Source organism: Podarcis pityusensis (assembly GCF_964106645.2).
Source record: "Podarcis pityusensis genome assembly, chromosome: 14".
Lineage (NCBI taxonomy): Eukaryota > Metazoa > Chordata > Lepidosauria > Squamata > Lacertidae > Podarcis > Podarcis pityusensis.
In genome coordinates this window covers 47,106,126-47,123,627 of record NC_138039.1, presented here as the reverse complement: position 1 = coordinate 47,123,627, position 17,502 = coordinate 47,106,126, and the positions used below count along the sequence as shown (strand labels likewise).

At 45.2% G+C, this 17,502-nt stretch overlaps 1 protein-coding gene across 1 annotated transcript in view; it reads left to right on the top strand.

Annotated features, from left to right (window-relative positions):
- The window catches only part of WDR72 (WD repeat domain 72), a gene marked incomplete at its 5' end in the record, with an annotated part of 75,472 nt that overhangs the window by 10,169 nt on the left and 47,801 nt on the right, over positions 1 to 17,502 (top strand). The window contains 7 exons of the mRNA XM_080980330.1: positions 1,307 to 1,426; positions 2,313 to 2,458; positions 2,800 to 2,896; positions 6,022 to 6,163; positions 6,976 to 7,221; positions 12,116 to 12,336; positions 14,765 to 14,963. Of these exons, the coding sequence (XP_080836456.1) occupies positions 1,307 to 1,426; positions 2,313 to 2,458; positions 2,800 to 2,896; positions 6,022 to 6,163; positions 6,976 to 7,221; positions 12,116 to 12,336; positions 14,765 to 14,963 (1,171 nt within the window). The remainder of the gene's footprint in view (positions 1 to 1,306; positions 1,427 to 2,312; positions 2,459 to 2,799; positions 2,897 to 6,021; positions 6,164 to 6,975; positions 7,222 to 12,115; positions 12,337 to 14,764; positions 14,964 to 17,502) is intronic.

Here is a 17,502-nt window from a genome sequence, read left to right as displayed (position 1 = left end):
TTCAAATCCTGCCCATGACTTCATGTATGGGTGATAGATAGATGTTTAATTGTTTTTTAATGATTGCCTTTTCTCTCTTTTCCGCCATTCTTGTTTCTATCTGTAAGCTGCTTTGAGTCCCGTCAGGGGAAATGGCGGGGTATAAGTAAACATATAATATGTTGTTGTTGGCATACGTTTGTCTCAAGGGACGATGGAGGAGTGTGCCTTTGGGGGTAAAGTCAAACTGTTGGAGAGTTACAGTGTCTGCTGTGGCTGTAGATATCGATAGCGGAGAGACATGTTTTATTGCAGATGAAGGCGTCTGGTTCTGCTGTTACAGGTGCACCATGGCATTTCTCCTCTCTGTGCTCCTTCCAGCAGACATAATAATAATAATAATAATAATAATAATAATAATAATAATTAATGCCTTACAAAATTAACTGCTATAGTAAGAAATCAGTGAAATCAAAAATTTAAAAAGGAGTGGAAATGTTTTGATGAATATATGGCAAAATATTGCTCAAAAAAAAAAGATATGCTAATATGCCTAGATTAAAATGTGAAGTACTGGATGGAAGAAAAATTAGTAATGAAAGATAATAAGAATATATAGATTATTTGAGAAGATTGTAGAATGCAAAGATTGTTGTAAATTGTATATTGTGGAGGAAATCGAGTGGGGGCGGAGGGAAGTGGGAGGAAGGAGAAAAGAATAATATGATGGATTGAGGAAATATAAATGTAAATGTATGGGGGGATGGGGAGGAAATGGTGTTGGCTTTGGCTTTGGCACATCTGTATTGTAATGTAATATGTGAAAACCAATAAATAAATATAATAATAATAATAATAATAATAATAATAATAATAATAATAATAAATAAAATAAAAATAAACTCTGAGGAAAAATAATAATAATTATTAATAATAATAATAATAATAATAATAATAATAAAAATAAATGCCATAGCATTAGAAGAATAATATTGCAGGGGTGGTGCTGGGAGCCTTAAAGGTGGGGGACACCCCCCCCTCAGCCTGTTGCAAATGCAACCTTTACATCTTCCTGCAAGGAACCACCTGGGTGGCTGGACATCCCTCCTGCTGCCTTTGGGAGTTCTTTGGCTGTCCTTCTGAGAGAAGGTGAGAGTGTCATTTGGCTCATGCAATTCTGTTTGCAGACTCTGGAATGCCTTCAGTTGTTCCCTTGTTCTTTTCATAGCAAGGGCAAGGTCTTTATACCAAGAGCACCCTTTTATTAGGATGACGGCTGGCTTTTTCTTGTTCAACGCAGCCATGCCTTGTTTTATTTTGCTTTCAGGAGAGGCAGAATATTCATGAAAGGGAATCCAAATCTCTGGACTGTGCTCCCTGCCGCACCGTCAGATTTTGCACCTTTACAGAAAGGCTTCTTCTTGTTGTGTTTTCCAGCTGCTGGAAGGTACATGCTACAGAATCGTGCCATGGAATATTCTCTTTCTCGCTCTCCTTTCTGTAAAACTTCAAGAGCTTGTGGAATCCCAGATGATTAGTGAACTCTCCATGGGTGAAATTGCAAAATAAAACCCCCAATCCATATATGTTGACAAACTCATGCAATCTACTGTTGTTATGTTGCTTTAATTTTAAAAAAGATCAAAATTTGCCCAAGTTAGAAAACGAAATAAAACCAGAATAAGGGCTTACATCTTCAATTGCCATTTCTTTACCCATTGCTGAATTGAAGCAGACTTTCCGCTACGTGAACTGTATCAATATTACAAAATCAGGCCTGTGACTTTGCACAGCTTCTGTTAGAGCCAATTAATGAGTTGCACAAGAGGTTTTCACCTTGACTTGGCAATTTGCTCTGTCCAGTGAGCTCAAATGTTTGCATGATGCTCCCTGGCCTGAAATAAATACCACCCCCCCCCTTCTCCCACCTGCCCCTGCTAAGAGGAGGAAAGTAGAGGAGGCAGCCCAGCAACTAACACAAGCAGGAGCTACAAATTACTATTTATTAGCTTACATACCACTTGTGGAGCTGGGTAAATATGTTTTGCCATTGCCGGATTTCACTTCTTTACGGACAATGAATTATCCATGGAATGATTAGAACTCCTCCTCCTAAAATAATGAATGAATGAATGAATGAATGAATGAATGGAGCAGCCATTGATAAAGAGCCTCCATGTGGGGCTCTAGGTACCAGACATTCCATTTTACATGGAAATTGCAGTTAAAACCCTTTTTTCCCTTTGGGAGACTATTGAGCCTTTGCTCATCAGAAGCCGCTATTAATGTCAGTGTCTCGATGGGGAAACCAGTATTTCTTTCTTTGACTTTAGATATACGATTACTGTGACTTCTCCTTGCTGTGGACTGAATTCAGCCCGAGTGGACAGTCCTTTGCTGGAGGCGAAGTCCTCGCTGCTCACAGGCTCATCATCTGGATGGAGGACGGCCGTGGCTTCATCTACCAGCTGCTGAACAGGTGGGCTCAGATGGGAAGCACACAAAGAAGTTTGAGGCACCAGCTGAACTTGGGGAGGCTCATGATGAAAAGCCCCCAGTCATAGCGATGGAAGCACAAGAATCTATGCTCAGCCGCCAGCCTTTGTTGGGCCAGGCAGGGGGTGAGATTAGTCATGTCAGGAACCATGTCAGCTGGCCGTGTGTGTGTGTGTGTGTGTGTGTGCGCGCCTCAAAGAAGGAAGTGCCCCATAATTACTTTTAGCTGAACTTGGGAGTCTTAGACACCCCCTGCTTGTCATCTTGATGCATTTCCAAAGTTTTGACCTTCACTCCTCCCACCTTTCTCTTTTACTTATCCAGTGGTCTTTCGCGAAGCATCCAGCCATGCAATGGACGACCGCTCAAAGAAACCCTCCACCCTCAGTTACTTTGTTCTACTGATGTGGGAGATGAGAAGGTAATGCAGTTGGGCTCCAGAGCCACCTTGGCAGCAAGTAGCAGCAATCTGTGGCAAACCAAAGGCAATTCAGCTGGGGCACTGCCCACCGGCTTAGGGTATCTTCTTCATTAAGGACTTTGAGATTGCTTTTCGAATATCTTGCCTCCGCGCATGGAAGAAAAGAGCAACACTGAACATAGCTCACCTCAGCTTGTAAAGTGGCTCTCTTCTTCCTTTGTGGAAAGAAGAGCTACCCAAATGATTTCTGCATTAAAGACTGAAAGGTGACCAGAAGGCATAGGTGCCAACTCCCTGGGGCCCTGGGTGTGCAAGCACCCACAAAATTCCCCATCAAGGGGCTGGGCACCCACAAATTTCAGTGCCAGGGCCATGCACACTGCTTGGCACCCATGGCCCTGGGCATTCATGGTCACAGGGCCAAGCTGGCACTCCTGCCTGAAGGTGATTTCACAGGTGGCAGACTCAGACATCGCCCCTCCCCAAATAGGCAGCTGATATAAAGGTAAAGAGACCCCTGACCATTAGGTCTAGTCGTGACCGACTCTGGGGTTGCGGCACTCATCTTGCTTTACTGGCCGAGGGAGCCGGCGTACAGCTTCCGGGTCATGTGGCCAGCATGACTAAGCCGCTTCTGGCGAACCAAAGCAGCGCACAGAAACGCCGTTTACCTTCCCGCCGGAGCGGTACCTATTTATCTACTTGCACTTTGACGTGCTTTCGAACTGCTAGGTTGGCAGGAGCAGGGACCGAGCAATGGGAGCTCACCCCGTCGCGGGGATTCGAACCACTGACCTTCTGATTGGCAAGTCCTTGGCTCTGTGGTTTAACCCACAGTGTCACCCGCGTCCCTGGGAGCTGATATAGAGCTTTATTTTCCCCCTTGAGGTAACATCTAAACAAAGAAAAACTCCTCATCCTGAATCCTTTTACCCTCCCAGTGAATTCAGAGTGGGAGTGTGATGCTCTTTGACCACCTGAGCTGTGTAGTTATGGGGCATTCTCTGGTAGGTGGGTTGCTTCAAGAACCCTTGGCCTCCATCGCATGCGATGTTCTCAGATTCCATGACGACATTGGTGAAGTCAATGTGGGATCAGAGAGTTGACGCTGGGCCTTGCTGCAAGTTCTAATTCTTGGGCTTTCAACTCTGCTAGGCGGTCCATTATGGATGAAAAGTTTCTCCAGACTGGAAGACCATTTGCAAACAAGTACTGGTCTTCCTTCTAGGCTTGTGGGTGGGAAGAGTAATCTTCCAAGAGAGGCTGTAGATCCTTTCTGATGCACTGGAGAGAACTTTAGCAAGGGGGCTCTAGCATACCCTCCAACGTTTGACAGAGTAAAATAGGGAAATGCACAGGATGGCGTCTGCATTTCCAGGAATGCCATGGTTAAATCATGGCAATTGGAAGCTATACTTCCTCTTTTGAGTCTGTCCTGGCAACTTGCTGGTCTCACTGAGGGCTACTGTAATTTTAAGAATGCTGGAGGTAGATTCTCCAGGTGATTGTCCCAAACATACTGCCCTCCACCTTAACTGCTCATGAGCAACAATGGGCCATCCCATACAGATATAGACCTACAACCCCCCCCCTTGCAACAAACCCCAGAGCTGACTCCATCCCTGCCAAGAGCTTGTTCTTTTGCACATTTTCTAGCATGATATATGCCATCATATGTGCAAGCAGGGACCTCCTGCTATTTCCATTGGCCATACCATTTACATTAGTATTTACATTGGTCTATTATTCAGTATGCATTATGCAAGAGAATAAATGGAGGCAAACGAGACATTAAAAATGGTGATACTCGGAAACCATTTAAATCTCCCTGGACATTCACTCAGAGACATCGGAGCTGGCTGGGCTGAAGCAGAAAGTGTCAAGCGGAGGGTCGTGAGGTACATTTCAGATGCAGGTTTGAGCTCACGTGAGACTGGCAATGGCTGCCTTACAGTCACTATATCTGGGGGTGGTCCTGCAGCAGGTGTTTAGCAAATGGTGTTCATCTTGCTTTGGCAGCTTATTATCCACTGGGAACAGCCAGTCCTCTTGTACGAACCCCAGTTCACAGTGGTAGACCGCCGACTTTGCTTGTGAGAAGTCCCAGATTCAATTCTTGGCAGCCCCAGGGAGTGTTGGAGAAGACTACTGTCCAGAACCCTGGAGGGCGATGATACATGATGATGATGATGATGTTAGGTGGGCCAGTCACTGAGTTAGCTGGGCAGCTTTCCTGTGCCCCTGTGACTGGAACTTCCACCTTTTCCACTAGACCTTATTGTCCTTTGACCAGGCGTTGCAATGGGGCATGCCTCCCTCTTGAGTTGCAAGGTCTCTCAGCTTCACTCTGTAAGGACACACCTCATGCCATCTTCTGTGTGTGCAGATCAAAGCCCTGTTCATTTGATAGGAATAAGGCCCAAACAGAATGGCAAGACAAACTGTTACAGTATATTGAACTGGCTAGATTAACAGAGGCAATTAGAGATCACACTAGACAAGAGTTTCAAAAAGCATGGGGGAAATGCAGAGAATACTTCCCAAAACAGTGCCCTAAAATGCATACCTGGACTTGTTTCAATTAATGTCTGCAGGAGACTTTGTGGATATTTAAGTTATAATTAGAAAAATCTTAATAATTATTCATAAAGGAAACAGCTTATAAGAAGTAAATAAGGAGGCCAGATACAGAATAAAGGAAGTCTTTTATTTGGTTGTTTGTATTGTTGTATGTTATGCTTATTGTATTTCTGTATTGGGGGTGGGGGTTTAAGTCATGTTGTAAATAAAATTTTCAATAAAATTTTATTTTATTTTAAAAGGAATAAGGCCCTTACTGATGTGATCCTTTAGCCATGCTCCCGGGACATCTTCACAGATGCTGTGGGCATGACCAGTGGAGCATGCTCAGGACTAGTGGGCAAAATCCTGCTCCACATCTTAATAGGGCCATGGATAGATATAATCTGGATAATTCTTCATGCATCTGATAAAGTGGCCCACAAAAGCTAAAGCAACATTAAAGCTGTTAGTCTTTACGGTGCCGTACAACTCTTTGTTGCTTTTGCTGCAACCGACTAATCCAGTTTAAACGTGTGGTTTGTTTGTTTGTTTTTAATGAACAGAGTTTTTCTTACATTATGGGCTTCATCAATGAAAGAAAGGAACCTTTTTATAAGATCCTTTACTGTGGAGCAGCATCAGGCAGAATCACTCTGTGGCATATTCCAGATGTGCCAGTTTCAACTCTGGACGGTTCTCCAAAAGGTAGGCTCAACTTTTGAATCATTCAGGAGGGCGGGGGGGGGGAGGGTTAAAAGGATTGTGAAATGGGAAAGGTCGTGGTCTCCAGAAGGGGGAGAAGGAGGAGGAGGAGAAGGAGAAGGAATGCCACCTTGCCCTGATTTGATTGAAAGCAGGATGATGACTCAAACAAAGGAAAACCTTTGCGAATTTTCAGACTCTGGGATCCCACTGCACTCAAACAACAAATGGCCTCTTGTCAACAGATATAATATTTTATGCTTCATTTGCCTGCTTTACTAAGAAGTTACTCAAATTGGACACAGAAGACTGTTACATAATACAGAGGGTGGCTATTACTGAAAATGAGTTGTTCACATATCACCAACATGTCATTGAAAATAGTGTTGCTGTTTTTTAAGACCTTGCTGGATTTTTCCTAGAAAGGGAAATTTAAATACAGGAAAAATACATACTGGCATACTGATCCCAGCAATGTCCTATGGGTTCTATGAAAATTATAGAGCTGGAAGGGACACCCCCCCCCCGGTCATCTAGTCCAACTTTCTGCAATGCAGGAATCCTGCCCATATGTGCTCCCACCCCACCCACAATCTGGAAGCAGCACTTAGAAAGAAAAACCTGCTGGGTTTTCCCCGGAGGCAAAGAGGCATAATGCTTGCTTTGAAAACAGGATCAGAAAGACCCCCATCCTAATTTCTATAGCCGTGGCCTACAGGTGGCAAGACAAATATCAGCAAAGTCTTTGAATTTTGCCTCCGTCTTCTCAAGCAGTTGGGCTCTGTGGACGACCCCCTATTTCTTTTTCTCCCTAGAGATCCCTATAGCAACATCCTGGACTCTTCAGAACAGCTTTGACAGCTGCAGTCCTGCGGCCGAAGGCATCATCGACCACCTCTGTGGAGCTGAGAATGGGATGGGGAGTGACGCCATCACTTCCTCCATTTATATCCCCAGCCTTGATAAACTGGTGTGCGGGTTTGCGGATGGCAGGATCTTCATCATGCTGGCTCTGCAGGCTGCCAAGGCCAGGCTGATGGGAAAGGGCTCCTTGCTGAAAGGTGAGTGGGAATCCTGCAGACACTCAGGTTGCCTGAGTTTCTGGCTGGCATGGGTTGCTCATTTTATTAACTAAAACGCTACACTGCTTACTATATATCTGTCTAAGTGCTTTGCATAGGTTTGTGTCCAATGAAGCTCTACTCAGAGTAGACCCATTGAAATTAATGGGCCTGTCAGTTACGTACATCTGTTATTATTATTATTTATTAAATTTACATACTGCCCGTCGTCAAGAGACCACAGTACGGTTTACAACTAGAATTTCAGTATGTCAAACGTTGGAGACCACCCATTAAAATGACAACAGCATTCCATAAACATTCCTAACAACTAGATAAAAAACCCAAATGCACCTGTATTTCACAAATAAAGCTGAGCAGTGTACAAAAGAATTAAAAATAGAGTCGCAGTCCAGGAAGGCTTGGGTGAACAGACCACAGCGCCACCTGTGTCCCTTTGGAAAGTTGGTTGGTACTAATAAATGTCTTACTGCCCAGCTGTGGATTTTGTAGGACTTTTAATAACAGCCAGGAAAAAAACAAGCAGAGTTAGACAGTTGTTCCAGCTCTAAAACTGAAGTACAGAGGCAACCGATTGTATGCAGAAATGCAATTGTAATGCCTCAAACCAAGGGGATCTCTTTGTTTTCAGGTGGATTTATGTGCAATCTTGTTTAGGATCACAGATAGAAAAATATCTACTTTACCAGCATTTGTTGCCTGGTTTAGTCTGCACAAGGGACGCGGGTGGTGCTGTGGTCTAAACCACAGAGCCTAGGGCTTGCTGATCAGAAGGTTGGCAGTTCAAATCCCTGTGACAGGGTGAGCTCCCATTGCTCTGTCCCAGCTCCTGCCAACCTAGCAGTTCGAACGCACGTCAGAGTGCAAGTAGATAAATAGGTACCACTCCGGCAGGAAGGTAAACAACATTTCCATGCGCTGCTCTGGTTCGCCAGAAGCGGCTTAGTCATGCTTAGTCATTACCAAACCTAAGAGGAGGCGTGTAGTGGTGATAGGGGATTCCCTACTGAGGGGAACAGAAGCAGTGATCTGTGGGCCTGACAAGATGTCTCGGGAAGTGTGCTGTCTCCCCGGGGCTAAGATCCAAGATGTAACTGAACGACTGCAAGGAATCATAAAACCCACTGACAAATACCCCTTCCTCTTGGTTCATGTGGGAACCAATGACACTGCAAGCAATAGCCTCCAGAAGATCAAAAGAGACTACGAGGCTCTGGGCAGGAAATTGAAGCAATTAAATGCACAAATTGTCATCTCATCTGTCCTCCCAGTTGAATGACGTGGCCCAGGAAGAGAGGGAAAAATAGTGGAAGTGAACAGCTGGCTTCGCAAATGGTGTGAACAGGAACGGTTTGGATTCTTAGATCACGGACTGCAGTTTCTTGAAGATGGCCTTCTGGCAAGCGATGGGCTGCACCTCACAACGGTTGGGAGAAATGTTTTTGCCAAAAATCTCAGAAACCTCATCAGGAGGGCTTTAAACTGACTAATGTGGGGGAGGGAGACAGTGCTCCTGAAGGTAGGAGTCTATCAATTGATGAAGTTGATCATCCAAATGTCATAGACCAAATGGAGCAAACAGCACGCAGACCTAGTGGTGGGAGGAAAAAATCCTTAAATAAGAGACACGGGGGAATGATTAATGGACTTCAATGTCTGTACACTAATGCGCAAAGCATGGGAAATAAACAAGATGAGCTTGAGCTCTTGGTACAGCAAACTAAATATGACATAATAGGCATCACTGAAACCTGGTGGGATAAGTCCCATGATTGGAATGTAATAATGGGGGGGATACAATCTATTTCAGAGAAACAGACCAGACAAGAAAGGAGGAGGAGTGGCGTTATATGTCAGGGATGTGTATACCTGTGAAGAGATCCAAGATTTAGAACCTCAAAGCCAAAGTGAGAGCATTTGGGTCAAAATTAAGGGAGAGAAGAATAACAGTGACCTCATTGTGGGAGTTTACTATAGATCCCCAAGCCAAACGGAGGACATAGATGATGCCTTCCTGGAACAGATGGCCAAGCATGCAAAAGGAAGGGAGATAGTAGTAATGGGGGACTTCAATTACCCGGATATTTGTTGGATGTCAAACTCAGCCAAGAGCATAAGGTCAAACAGATTCCTCACTGGCCTTGCAGACAACTTCATTGTCCAGAAAGTGGGAGAAGCAACAAGAGGAACAGCCAATTTAGATCTGGTCCTAACCAATGTTGATGACCTGGTTAGTGGGGTAGAAGTGGAAGGATCATTAGGCGCGAGTGATCATGCTCTTCTGAAGTTTACTATACAGCGGAAAGGAGCAGCCAAGCATACTAGGACTCAATTTATTGACTTTAAGAAAGCCGACTTCATAAAACTTAGGGAAGTGCTGGGTGAGATCCCATGGACAGTAATACTAAAAGGAAAGGGAGTTCATGATGGCTGGGAGTTTGTTAAGAGGGAGATAGTAAAAGCACAACGTCAGGCAATACCAATGAGACGGAAACATGGAAGGTGCCTAAAGAAGCCAGGGTGGCTATCTAAAGAACTTTTAACTGAGTTAAGATTAAAAAAGGATGTGTACAAAAAATGGAAAAGGGGGGGGAACCACCAAAGAGGAATTCAAACAAATAGCCAGCACGTGTAGACACAAAGTCAGAAAAGCTAAAGCACAGAATGAACTCAGGCTTGCTAGAGAGGTTAAAAGCAACAAAAAAGGCTTTTATGGGTATGTTCGTAGCAAAAGGAAGAACAAAGAAACAGTGGGGTCACTCAGAGGAGAAGATGGTGAAATGCAAACAGGGGACACAGAAAGGGCTGAACTCCTCAATGCCTTCTTTGCCTCAGTCTTCTCCGATAAAGAAAACAATGCCCGACCTGAAGAATTTGGAGCAAATGATTCAGCAAAGGAAACACAGCCCAGAATAACTAAGGAGATAGTACAAGGATACTTGGCTAGTTTAGATGTATTCAAGTCTCCAGGGCCAGATGAACTGCATCCAAGAGTATTAAAAGAACTGGCAGATGTGATCTCAGAACCACTGGCAGTCATCTTTGAGAATTCCTGGAGAACAGGCGAAGTCCCGGCAGACTGGAGGAGGGCAAATGTTGTCCCTATTTTCAAAAAGGGGAAAAGAGAGGACCCAAATAATTGCCGCCCAGTCAGTCTGACATCAATACCAGGGAAGATTCTGGAGCAGATCCTTAAGCAAACAGTCTGTGAGCACCTAGAAAGGAATGCTGTGATCACCAATAGTCAGCATGGATTTCTGAAAAATAAGTCATGTCAGACTAACCTGATCTCGTTTTTTGATCTTCGTTTTTTGACAGAATTACAAGCCTGGTAGATGAAGGGAACGCAGTGGATGTAGCCTACCTTGATTTCAGCAAGGCATTTGACAAGGTGCCCCATGATATTCTTGTAAAGAAGCTGGTAAAATGCGGTCTTGACTATGCTACCACTCAGTGGATTTGTAACTGGCTGACTGACCGAACCCAAAGGGTGCTCATCAATGGTTCCTCTTCATCCTGGAGAAGAGTGACTAGTGGGGTGCCACAGGGTTCTGTCGGGCCCGGTCTTATTCAACATCTTTATCAACGACTTGGATGATGGACTCAAGGGCATCCTGATCAAATTTGCAGATGACACCAAACTGGGAGGGGTGGCTAACACCCCAGAGGACAGGATCACACTTCAAAACGACCTTGACAGATTAGAGAACTGGGCAAAAACAAGATGAATTTTAACAGGGAGAAATGTAAAGTATTGCACTTGGGCAAAAAAAATGAGAGGCACAAATACAAGATGGGTGACACCTGGCTTGAGAGCAGTACTAATCTAAAACTAAACTAAAAGGATCTAGGAGTCTTGGTTGACCACTCAACCAGTACTAATCTAAAACTAAACTAAAAGGATCTAGGAGTCTTGGTTGACCACAAACTTGACATGAGCCAACAGTGTGACGCGGCAGCTAAAAAAGCCAATGCAATTCTGGGCTGCATCAATAGGAGTATAGCATCTAGATCAAGGGAAGTAATAGTGCCACTGTATTCTGCTCTGGTCAGACCTCACCTGGAGTACTGTGTCCAGTTCTGGGCACCACAGTTCAAGAAGGACACTGACAAACTGGAACGTGTCCGGAGGAGGGCAACCAAAATGGTCAAAGGCCTGGAAATGATGCCTTATGAGGAACGGCTAAGGGAGCTGGGCATGTTTAGCCTGGAGAAGAGGAGGTTAAGGGGTGATATGATAGCTATGTTCAAATATATAAAAGGATGTCACATAGAGGAGGGAGAAAGGTTGTTTTCTGCTGCTCCAGAGAAGCGGACACGGAGCAATGGATCCAAACTACAAGAAAGAAGATTCCACCTAAACATTAGGAAGAACTTCCTGACAGTAAGAGCTGTTCGACAGTGGAATTTGCTGCCAAGGAGTGTGGTGGAGTCTCCTTCTTTGGAGGTCTTTAAGCAGAGGCTTGACAGCCATATGTCAGAAGTGCTCTGATGGTGTTTCCTGCTTGGCAGGGGGTTGGACTCGATGGCCCTTGTGGTCTCTTCCAACTCTATGATTCTATGATTCTATGATTCTATGCTGGCCACATGACCTGGAAGCTGTACACCGGCTCCCTCGGCCAATAAAGCGAGATGAGCGCCGCAACCCCAGAGTCGGTTGCGACTGGACCTAATGGTCAGGCGTCCCTTTACCTTTAGCCCTATGATTCCCTATAATTCTTCTGCTGCTCATGGCACATTATTAACACTTCTCCTGTGCAAAGGTGGCCACAGTTTCTGGCCAGATGACTTTCACTCTTTTCTGTCAGGAGAGAGTTATCCCCTGCTAGACTCTGCTTTCGTTGTTGACTTCTCTCTCTCCTCATTTTTTCAGACACTCTGCCTCACAGAATACTCAGCCACCACAGCACCAGCGTGACCTCCTTACTTTACCTCCATGGCCGATCAGCCCGGTTTGATCCCAGCTGGCTGATGTCTGGGAGCCAGGACTCCAGTGTGGTCTGGTGGGACATTTTTACCGGGGAATTATTGCATTGCTTTTCACTGCAAGCTGGTCCTGTCACGAATCTGCTGTTGTCTTCAGAGAACTACAGGGTAGGTAAAGAGGATAAGGGAGATGGGTCTTCCCGGGAGGAGGGAAGAGTCAGGGCTTAGTCTACCCTCCTGCCTGAGTTCTTGGGCAAGACTTAGAGGACAACAGCAACAGGCAGGGTCAGATTTTATTTCCCCCTGGGGAGAAGGAAATCCAGCACTCAGCAGCATGACAAGTGATGAAAAGCCCCATTCTTTGCACCCACCAGAAAGTAAACAAAATAAATTCAATTAATAATAATAATAATAATAATAATAATAATAATAATAAATCAATAATAGCATGCATTGTCCACACATGACACAACTGCTTGCTCAACTCACTGAACTAGGATTTAATTGCATCTGGCTTTTAACATATGCCATGAAGAATGAACTTGCAATTAGTTTTTGTTTTTTTGCTGTTCTTAATTTTATTACGTATTTTGTACTTTTTCTACTGTAAAATTAAAAACATTTTTATCTGTCTCTTCCTTGCATGTAGATGACCAGGGATGCAAACTCTGCCAATTAAAAGTGCCTCTGTTTACTAAAAATCTGTCAGTGGCACCCCTCAGTTACCCCAGAGAAGCAGCCCATACTATTTAATGCAATTTTTCTCTGCTCCTCAGCAAAAAAAGACCAACCCCCCCAAAACAACCCAAGACATTCCCTACCCACTGCAGATAATCCAAAACACAGGGCACGGGGGTCCTGCCAGGCCAGCCAGCCAGGACCCCAAGGGGTTGGAGGTGGTGAAGACAGTGAAGTGGGAGAGGAAAGAGGGTGCCTACCCAGATGTTACCCAGATGTTCACCTCACCAGAGCAGCCCCAGTTGGTCTCTACAGCTGCTTCTGCCTCTTTGTTCTGAGCCCTTGGCACAAGGAGGTCTATAATCAAAATAAGGGATGAAGGGCAGGATTTCATGTGGAATTTATCAAATGAAGCCTTTGCATCTTCCTATGATTCATTCAGCCTTGCCACAGTGCCCTCATCTGGCCAGATTTAGACTTCACAAGGCTTTAAATTAGATTTCACAGACCCAACCAACAAAGGAGTTCTTAGGGAAGAGAGAGGTGTCTGTCATCTTCTTGCCATTGATGGTTTCTTTTCTACTGAGAGAAGGAGTCAAGCAGTTCAGATGTGGGGTCAGTTGCTAAGGGTGTTCAGTGGCACTGTCTCTTCCCTCGATATTTCAAGAAGTGGAGGGGCAGGCAGTTGCCCACTGGGGGTGCTTTGTATGGAGCTGATCCTGTCTTAAGGCAAGGAATGAGCTTCATAATTGCATTTCCAGTGCCTCTAGAAGACTAAAACCCTGTGCTCAGCATCCATTAGGTAAAGCTGTTAAGGGTGTGAAATTGGACTCATTTTGCACAAATGTGCTTTGTTTACAGGTGTGTAATTGGAATCCCAGTGTAACAGCTTTATTATTTCCCCTCCTGTCCTATTCCAAGGGCAACAGGCTGTATGTATACATTTCCATGTAGCAATTTTGAGGGGGGGACAGGATGAGCAGAAATCTGACTGGATCCCAGGAGACAGAAGCAGGCAACTTGGCTGGATGCAGGAGCTCAGCCCCTCCTCAGACCTGCTCAGGCTGCCTCTGCTACTTGTAAATAATAATGATAATAATAATAATAATAATTTATTATTTGTACCCCACCCATCTGGCTGGGGTTCCCCAGCCACACATTAATGTCACACATTAAAAACTTCCCTGAACAGGGCTGCCTTCAGATGTCTTCTAAATGTCAGGTACAGTGGTAACTTGGGTTAAGTACTTAATTCATTTCGGAGGTCTGTTCTTAAACTGAAACTGTTCTTAACCTGAAGCACCACTTTAGCTAATGGGGCCTCCTGCTGCCACCGCACTGCCGGAGCACGATTTCTGTTCTCATCCTGAAGCAAAGTTCTTACCCCGAGGTACTATTTCTGGGTTAGCGGAGTCTGTAACCTGAAGCGTATGTAACCTGAAGCGTATGTAACCCGAGGTACCACTGTAGTTGTTTATGTCTTTGACATCTGGTGGGAGGGCGTTTCACAGGGCGGGTGCCACTACCGAGAAGGCCCTCTGCCTGGTTCCCTGTAGCTTTGCTTCTCGCGGGGAGGGAACCGCCAGAAGGCCCTCAGAGCTGGACCTCAGTGTCCAGGCAGAACGATGGGGGTGGAGATGCTCCTTCAGGTATATTGGGCCGAGGTCGTTTAGGGCTTTAAAGGTCAACACCAACACTTTGAATGCTTTAAATGCATTTCTGTTCCACCTGGAGTGTCATGGATAGCACAGTCCATTCAGAAACTCTAGCTTTTGCCTTATTCACAGTGGTTTCCTATAAAGAAGAGAAGTCAGCTCCCTTTATATGTTTCACACAGCCACACACACTCCCCTTTAGCACACTTTGGTGTTGGTGCAGGCTTCTGAATGACTCACCTTGGCATTATCCTTCTTTGCAGTTCAGAGGGCACCGGATCGTGTGCTGCTTGTGTAGCGATGACCATTCTGTGGTGCTTCTGCACATACAAGAGCGAGCCTGCCTCATGCGCGCCAGGAAACACCTTTCCCCTGTGAAGAGGCTACGGTGGCACCCTGTGGAAAATCTCTTGGTGGTTGGATGCGAAGATGATTCCGTTTACGTCTGGGATATTGAGACCGGTAAGGCCTCTCTCTTTCTCCGCCATCTTTTGTTTGCAAAACACAAGGGACCCCACCAGCCTGGAGAAGCAGCTAGCAGAGGCAAACTCTGTTTGAAATGCCAGAGTTAGAGAAAAGGCCAATCATAACTGTCAGCAATTTAACTTGGACTCTGAATAGTGAATGTTTAGCTAGACTTCAGAGGACTTGCTGCGCTGGCCAGTTGCCTGAGGTAGAGTGAGAGGCACAAGCCCTCTCCATTTCTGGTGACACTGAGTTAGTCGACACTGATAAAGGGTGTCTCCAGGCTGCCCACAAGCGGCCCATGGGGGTTGTTTAACCGGCCCACGAGCTGCCCCCCAACCAAGCTGCCTGCTTGGCGAGTCCCCCCGCACTGCGCTAAACTGGCACAGCACAGCACAGGGACTTGATTCCACAGCGCCGGAAATCGCATCTGTGGAGACGCAGATGCCGGAAATTGCGGGCAGGCGGGCGCGATTTGGCCCACGGAAGGATCCTCACTGGAGCAAACTGGCCCAGGTGAGGTAAACCTTGCTGCCCCCTGATTTAAATTAAAGCACTCTTGATACCCTGCCATAACAAATCCACTTTAAAAACACAACAAAACACAACACAGACTTTTGGGTGTTCGGAAAGCAATGGGGAAATGCATTGAAAAGTGTGTCTGAATGAATTAATATTGGGAAGACGTGTAAACACCCCATAAGCAACTCTGCAGGATGAAGACTCATTGCTGTATAGGCATTCCTTAGACAAATGCTTAGAAAAGGCTGAGCATTGGGGTCCCTCTAGCGTTTTTCCTCTCCTTTGGGTGCGTTCTGCAGCACTGTGACACTGATACAACAATAGTGCTTCAGTGATAGATTTATACTGGGTCATCCACACGTCATTCTGAGTTGCTCTGCAATGCTTCCCCAATGCTGCCATGCTCTTGCCACCTAGAAGGGCATAAAAAAACCCTTTAGGATGAATTTGAACTGGTTCATTTTGTAAAAAGAGGAACTAGTTCCTTTTTGGAAAGGATGAACTTGAACTAGAACCAGTTCCTTTTTAAAACATACTTTTCAAGTGTTGTGTGCAGACAGTCTGCTCTGCTGCAAGAATCCATGGATCAGGGCTCCTGGCTGTATTCTGCATGGGAAAGAAGACTGGTTGAGAAAATCATATCCTACATAAATCAGCATATAAAATTTGAGTCCGTTTATAGCCTGGAGGATTGCTATTGAAACAATTTACTTACTGTTTTGGACATGCTTGCATATCTACTACATAAAATATAGGCTTATAACAACGTGCTTTTAAAAATAAATAAATAAATAAATCCATCCATGTATGTTCCGAGATGGTTGTGACATTTCCTGCCAATTTGCAAACATCCAGCGACAGACCCATTTGAGCTACAGTTCTCCTGGTTCCAAGTAAATGACAGGTCTTTACGACAAGCCTAGCACTGGGTGAAAGAGTCAGACCTCCGCCATATCACACTCAGGCTGTGTTTCTAAATGAGAAATATTGGGGTGTCCAGAGGGGGCCACATGTTTGGGGCTTATCATGCCCACCCCCATCTGCAAGACACTCTGGGACCCTAAGCAGAGGCATGCAGGAGCTGCTTGTTCGTAGTCAGCAGTTCAAACTGCCCACCTTCTGATCAGCAAGCCCAAGCTCCTGCCAGCCTACCAGTCTGAAAGCATACCAGTGCGAGTAGATAAATAGGCACTGCTGCAACAGGAAGGTAAATTGCATTTCTGTGTGCTCTGGCACTCGTCACAGTGTCCTGTTGCACCAGAAGCGGTTTAGTCATGCTGGTCACGTGACCCAGAAAGCTTGTTGTTGTTGTTGTTTAGTCGTTTAGTCGTGTCCGACTCTTCGTGACCCCATGGACCAGAGCATGCCAGGCTATCTGTGGACAAACGCTGACTCCCTTGGCCTGAATGTGGAGATGAGTGCCACATCCCCTAGTCAAGTTTGACTGGACTTAACCATCCAGGGGTCCTTTACCTTTACTTTACCTAGTCAGCAGCGAAGGAAATTAACTCTGTACATGCTCAGATTTCTGCTATTATTTCTCATGCTCTGGACCCAAGAAAGGGTCAGAGCGTGCCCCCAAAGAAAATTGCAACATGCTTTCTAGGAACCAAGTGGATTGCCTTTAGAAACTGGGCACATGCCTCCATCTCTCCTCCTCTCCCCCGCCCTCTCCCTCAAGTTAACAAACTTTGCCTTGAGGGAAAGCTGACATTCCTTTAAAGAGGCATATAATCCAATTATGGAACCATTAGGTGTTTTCAGGGAGCTCTGTAAGCTTATGGCACCTTCCTGCACTCTGCTTTGGTTGGAACGAGCATGAAGGAAATATCTGTGCTGCGATGCTTGACTATGAGTCTGTCTGCATTCTGGACATTTGGGTTTGCTGGATTTTTAAATGACTTCTTTGCACTTTTTGCCATTATTTGATCATTTGTATTATCAGTATGCATGTACACACACACACACACACACACACACACGAGATACATATATCAAAACAGAGGGCTCAACG